The sequence below is a fragment of the Austrofundulus limnaeus genome, unplaced genomic scaffold, assembly GCF_001266775.1.
Source record: "Austrofundulus limnaeus strain Quisiro unplaced genomic scaffold, Austrofundulus_limnaeus-1.0 Scaffold229, whole genome shotgun sequence".
NCBI classification, from domain to species: domain Eukaryota; kingdom Metazoa; phylum Chordata; class Actinopteri; order Cyprinodontiformes; family Rivulidae; genus Austrofundulus; species Austrofundulus limnaeus.
In genome coordinates, this window is record NW_013952631.1 from 780,156 (window position 1) to 787,350 (window position 7,195).

At 39.6% G+C, this 7,195-nt stretch overlaps 1 protein-coding gene across 1 annotated transcript in view; it reads left to right on the forward strand.

The window, feature by feature from the left end:
- Positions 1-408: 408 nt before the first annotated feature.
- si:dkey-69o16.5 (Alpha-aspartyl dipeptidase-like) overlaps positions 409-7,195 on the forward strand; it is a gene marked incomplete at its 5' end in the record, with an annotated part of 15,059 nt that continues 8,272 nt past the window's right edge. Inside the window, 4 exon segments of the mRNA XM_014019762.1 lie at positions 409-497; positions 1,383-1,457; positions 1,571-1,650; positions 1,803-1,976. Coding sequence (XP_013875216.1) covers positions 409-497; positions 1,383-1,457; positions 1,571-1,650; positions 1,803-1,976 — 418 coding nt within the window.

The window sequence follows — 7,195 nt, forward strand, 5'->3', positions numbered from 1 at the left end:
ACACACACACACACACACACACACACACACACACACACACACACACACACACACACACACACACACAGAGCATAAAGAAGGTGATCAACAGACTTCTGCAGAACCTGAAGAGGTAAATTAATAAATCAGGTGTGTTGGAGCAGAGAAACGGGTCAAACCTGAAGGACAGAGACCCACCAGGACTGGTCCCAGCTGTGTGGCTATTCTTCAACAGTATGAAAAACACAAGATTTGTTTTAGAAAATTAAGCTATTTTGTTTTATTAAAACTTCAAGACAGAACTCTAACTCGTTTTGGCGGAAAATCTCTTATTTCATCCAAAAATCATCATCATACTAATCACATAAAACAATACAAACTGTGTCAGTCTATGGATCTGTTGTATGTGACAGCTTTGTTTGTCTGTAGGAATGTGAAGAGAGTTCTGTTTGTTCCTTATGCTCTCCATGATAGAGACGCCTATACAAAGACTGCCAGGAACAAGTTTCAATCTTTAGGTGAGATTCATTAGTGTCAACTTTTAAGTATTTTGGTGGAATTATGTAGATATTGAAGCTTATTTGTCCTTTTCTCTTTTCACTATTTCTGTTTTTATTTTTTGGATTTTTGTCAAAAATAGCTAATCCAGAACACTGAGATTTTGGTGAACAAATGAGAAAACGCAGACAAAATTCAGTTCCCGTAAAAATGAAAATACTACATCAGACCAATAGTACTACCCTTGAGCTTTTCAGAGCCTTAGGACCAGATCCAGGACCTGGACTACAGCTGTCCTGATCCTCGCCCACTCCTCAACCAGAGACATCAGAACCATATTACTTAGGTTCAGGACAAAAAAAAAAAACACCTGAGTATTGCTAAGTATTGTGTTTCATTTGGAAATTAGACCCTCAGAAGTCTGGAGGAGGAGTGGACAGATTCAGAGTCCAAAAAATGTTTATGGCTATTGATCCACTGGGTTTTTATGGTTTTGTGAAGACGCTGATTTCATTTTGCAGCAGGACTTTGCTCCTGCCTGCACCGCCAAAAATACTTGCTATAATGATAACAATAAACATGTCTGTCCTAAAGCTCACACAATGATGCAGACAGGATGTAGGCCTCCATAACCCTTCAGTGCCCCTACGTAGTTCTCAGTAGGTTGACATTTCAGGATTAAAACCTTTTGTTATTGGTCTTAACCAAGAATTTAAATTTACTGAAAAACTGAATTTTGTGTTTTCATGTTCTGTGACACTATAATCATCTAAATTAACACCTGAAATGCCCTCTGTATGGACTGAAAGCAGCTAACTTTCTTGGTTAATGAAGTTTTAAATACATTCCAACATCCAACAGAGCAAAGCTGTGATGAAAAGCCAGATTTGTTTGGACTCCTGCAGGTTATGAGGTGGACAGCATCCATGAAGCTGCAGACCCTGTTGACGCTGTCAGAAAGGCTGAGGGCATCTTTATAGGTGAAGTCTGATAGCTGGAAGCAGCTGAGACATTTTTCTCCTGGTTGTTTCTTCATCACATTCTTAGAATGTCCAGTTCTGGCTGATTCTTTAACTGAGGTGTTTGTTTGTAGGAGGAGGAAACACTTTCCGGCTCCTCAAGAGTCTTTATGACAACAAGGTGGTGACGGAGATCAGGAAGAGGGTGATGGAGGTGAAACTAAATGACATAAATTATCAGTCTGGATTGAAGATTTTGTCACTTAGTCAAACAAATTGTTATTAAATAAATAAACGTTCAAGTTTCAGTCTAATAAAAGTGTTGGTTATTTGGATCAATCTGATTAATCCTGTTTCATCCTGCAGGACGGAGTCCCCTACATGGGCTCTAGTGCCGGCACCAATGTGGCCACCATCAGCATCAGCACCACCAACGACATGCCCATCGTCTTCCCTCCAAGCTTCTCTGCCATCGGCCTCGTCCCCTTCAACATCAACCCACACTACCTGGATCCTGACACCAACAGCCGCCACATGGGGGTAAGTCTGCAGACTTTAGTCTTGCTTCCAGATTTTAAACAGTTCATTCAGTTTCACTTCAACTCAGGATGATGTTTTTTATAGACCAGGAACTTGACAGAGTCTTTAGTCTCAAAGGTTTAATGATTAGTCAGCTCACTCAGTGTTATCAGCGCCCTCAGGTCTAAGGTTGACTAAAATCCAGACTGGGTTTCAAATGATTTACAGTAACTGGAAAATCATCTATAAACTGAACAGGTAGTTTCTAGTCTCTGACAAGTTTCAATTCCATTTAATTGTTTTTTCAAATGTAGCATTTGGATCTTTTATTGTACTTTTAAACTCTGGTGTCTTTAAGCTCAGTCAGTGGTCCATCTTATCAAAATGGGACTACACAGATTTAAAAAAAACACCTCTACAGATCTTCAGTTTATATATGAACCAAAACAAACCAGCAGCAGTTTAGAACAGACAAATCTGCCAGACAGAGTCAGGAACCACAAAAAGCTTTGGTGAGGCTTAAAGCTAATAAAACAAAACATTTAAAGTTTCTGAGATGAGTATGTTTTACAGGTTTACTGTATACAGCAGGAGTTCTCCAAGTTTATATTAAAAAGTTCTGATTTTAATTTGATTAGTTTGACAGACAAATCAGTCAGGCACTGAGCAGCTCACACAAACACACTCCTACAGTCAAACACAGTGATGGTAGTATCATGTTGTGATTCTGTGGAATCATTTAGAGCAGGGGTCTCCAAACTTTTTCCTGTAAGGGCCACATAACTTTTCCCTTCTCTGGTGGGGGGCCGGAGTCATTTTGTAACAGAAAAAGTGTGACTATTGCAGGAGTGCCTAAATGTAAAAATTTACTGTTTTCCAGAAAGCACAATCAAATAACCCTCTCTGGGTTCTTCACATAATGTATTCTGCTGAGCTAACAGTCCACTTTTTAGCTTTGAGAGTTTGTTTGCTCGCATTTGGCCTTGCAAGCTATCATACTTGTCTTTGTGACGGGATTCATAGTGTCGCCGCAGATTGTATTCTCTGAATACCGCCACCGTCTCTTGACAGATGAAAGGAAAAAGTAATCGTTTGTCCACTGCAGCTTAAATGCCCTGCATTCTGAATCAATTTTTCTCTTACCTAATCTTTTCGCCATTTTTCCATTCTCTCTTCTAGAGGGGCGGGTTTAGGATTTTTTTCTGGGGGTTGCCAGATAGGGGCACAGACCGCAGGAGGGTGGAACAGAATGTCACGTTATATGCGTGTATGTATGAAATAGTTACTAACTAATAATAGTTAATAATGAAAATAGTTCATAACTAAGGAACATTTTATTGCAAAAGTCCAACTTTATAATCAAATATAAATACACATATATGAAAAAAAAACTAAATACTCTCTGGTATTGTTCTGGGGGCCGGACCAAATGGGGAGGCGGGCCGGATACGGCCCGCGGGCCATAGTTTGGGGACCACTGATTTAGAGCAATACTGAGGGAGTTCAGAGGTCTCAGGACTGCTGCCAAGAAAACTGTGGGCCAACCTGAGCATGGCCATGTTCAAATTGTCATACTGGACCGAGCTCATGCACAACATGAACACGTGTGTTTGAGCTGCACAGAAGTTCTGGTTTGAAGTTATGTAACACAGGAAGCGGAGAAACTCATGAGCTTAACAAAATGAAATGCTGAGTGTGCAAATTCTGAACATCAGAAACCCTGGATGGTTTAATAAACCACTAAAGTAGAGTTTGAGTCTGAGTTTTATGTTAAAGAAGTGTTAGATTTTTTTTTGTTTACATGAGCTGTATTTAAATCTTGAGACATTTAAACATTTTGTCACTATTTACATCAATCAGACTGGAAACACCCCAATAACTGAGTTTAACATGTAATCAGATCTCTGCTTTTTTTACTGTCCATCAAACTAAAACACATTTTCTGACAGCTCTTTGTTTCCTGCATAATTTTGTTGCTCAGAGTTCCTCCTAAAGTTGTGAAAATGAATGTGCAGTGTGTAATTGCAACTGACTAACTCTAGGTTGTATACAGGTGCTTGTCATAAAATTAGAATATCATGAAAAAGTTGATTAATTTCAGTAATTACATTCAAAAAGTGACATTTGTATATTACATTCATTCATTACACAGCGTAAATATGGGAAATATTCAGATGTGGGCATGGCAAATCTACCACCCGCTAAACATCAGCCCCTCTTATGACTTAAACATACACATGTGAAATTTGGTGCACAGGTACATCAGTTTGGTACTGACAAAAAAAGTCTCTTGGCACCATATTTTAAAACTTACAGGAAGTCGTCCATTTTCAAAAAAAAGATACATTTCTCACACGTGATGCCAGACGCTATTTTATCGTTAATTTTGAGCGTATCAACTTCAAGTTTGGACCAAAGTTCTTTGACAAGATGGTGCACAAAGGTTTTCCAACTTTTCCAAAACTAGTGTGGGCTTGGGATTTTTTTAATACACTGATTTTTATTTGAACACATTGTTGGTGATAACATTACTGTAAATTGTTCATACTGTGCAAAAATGTACATGATAGGCATCCAGTCCTGAATATGATCATATGCAAGTGTTGTAAGTTGACCACTGCGCCACCTAGTGGCAGTATAAAAGTGCTTTATTGTGTTTGAAAAAATCTCCCACACAAACCAGCAGCTTCAAAATTGCTGTGTAAAGTTTAAATCCTTTTCAGAAAATATTAATCGCTAGCAGCCTTCAAAGTGTGTGGCCTGGGCAGCTTGGTGACCTGTCCTCAAAACTGACATTTTCATAATGTTGTAGAGGGCTGAGTTTCTTGAAACTTGACAGATATTTAGAACTTGTGAAAATATAGGGAGGCACAAAGATCCAGATGTGCTGGTTGCAAATTGAATCTCTACTGCCACCTTGATTGTAGCTCCTCTGACTACTTAGACCTAGACAATTTGGATCATGGATGGACTCAAACTTTCTCCATTTGAATGATAACAAAACCCAATTCATTTTACTTGGACAGAAAAATACTGGAAGTGACCCTGATGCAATTCTTGGATCTTTATCTCCATTTTATCAGACAGCTGTTGGAAATCTTGGTGTTGTCTTTGACAGCCATTTGAAACTGGATAAGCAAGTGAATTCAATTGTCAAATCAGGCTTTTTATTCACGTCTTTTAGCCAAGGTGAAGTCCTATTTTTTGTTTTAGAGATGCTTTCTTCACAACACGTTTGGACTACTGTAATTCATTGTACAAGGGCATAGATCAGTCCTCCCTGCAGCCCAACTTTTAACTGGTACACGGAAACATGAGCATATAACACCTGTTTTGGCTTCATTACACTGGTTACTTAGCCTGGTTTAAACCAGACCCTGTCCTTCAATTTGCTTCGTACAAGGGTCTGGACTTGCTTCATAGAAAAGCATTTCTTGCAGGAGGCATGGCCTCTGCTGAAGCATGTGTGTGTTGTTGGTGTGAAGGAGGCTAAGCTAAGAAGCTAACCAGAAATCGCGTGTGCTGTAAAACAACCCTACTGAGAGGAGAAAAGTACAGAGCCAAACGAGACGGCTGTAAATGAGAGCTGCTGCTTTGTCAGACAAATTTAATTTAGTTTGGAAGCTTTATCAACATGGACTGGCTTCATTCACTTCCTCCACTGCCGTATGCTAAAATAACTAGCAGACACTGCGCAGATTGACGTCATTCAAAACCACCTTCTATTTGCTGATTGGCCCAGGTAAAATAAACTACAAGAGACACTGCGCAGAAAATTGGCGTTCTCTTGTCTGATTGGCCTGGCTAAAAATCTGCCAGCGAAATCCATCTCAATGGGAGAAGTCCCAGACGGAGCAGTGAGGGGAAACTAGAATTGAGTGGAGTTGCGTATGAAACTAGAATTGAGTGGAGTTGCGTATGAAGGTAAGGGCCAGGCTACTGGTTAGAATTGATTTTAAGATTTTATTGTTTTTAAAGGCCTTGCTTCAACCTAACGTCAAGATCTTTTGCATGTTCATTCTTCATTTAGAACAATGAGGTCAAACAACCAGATGCTTTTAGATGTTACAAGATCCAGATTTAGGAGAAGAGGTGATCATGCTTTTGCTGTGTCTGCTCCCAATAAACTTGCCCTTTCATTTTAGATCTGCTCATAGCTTGGAAAACTTCAAAGTGCTTCTTAAGACTCGGAAGTTGTCAGTGTTGCAGAATCTCTGCTTTAGAGCAGGGCTCCTGTGGTTTTTTTTATTTATTTATTATTATTAAAGCTGAGGTCTTGTGTGCTGCATGAACGTGATTGGAGTCAGAAGATTGAAAATAAAGGTTTAACAAGAAATCCAGTGGATTCCTGTTTATTCGGACATACCATTTTGAATAACGCATCATTTTCTTACAATTTGGTGACCACCGACCGTGATGGATGATCTTGAATAAGCAGAGAACAATGGATTTTATTTTTGGCTGTTGAAGAACCTGAGAGGATTTTTGAAACAACTGCTGAGTGAGTACAGAAAAGCTTCAAGATGCCTCCTTTCTTTTACAAAGAGGATTTTTACCAGCTTCTCCAAAAGATGATGGAGTTGGAGCTCAAGATTCATCGTCTGGAAGAGATGAATGCTTTGGAAGACTCAGCATGCATTCAAATGGGTGAAAAGGCTGAGAGGAGAGAACAGGACAAGGAGATGGGAGCTGCTTCTGAGAGTAAAGCTGTATGAAATTCTTGGTGCCAGCCCAAAAAAAAAAAAAAAAAAAAAATCAATGGCCAGAATTGCAGAGAAATGCTTTTTCTCCACCAGCAAGGAGAAGAATGCAGCGACAGGCTGGAATCAAAACAAATGATAASAGCCAGAGAAATGGAGAGAGCAGTCTTCTTCAAAACAGATTCACACCACTGGAAGAAACTGGTGGGTCTGAACAAAGTTCATCCTCTGACCTCAGAGAGGAACCAGAGACCAGATCCAGCTCAAAGCCAAAACAAGTCCAAAGTCTTAAGACCCTTGGTTTGAGCTCTGATAAATTTCCGAACATAAAAATTGGTTTAAAATATTCAGTATACAAAAGGGTATTAATGTTGGTTGTCTGGCAGGAAACTGGGACTGGACTGGTTTCTTCTGGACACAGAGAAAAGGTGTTAGTGGCAAGGCAAGATTGGATGAATAAACTCAAAGTAACTAAGACCACTGACCTGGGGTCGGATTTATAAAACTGGCGTACGCACAATTTGAGCCCAGAAACTTGCG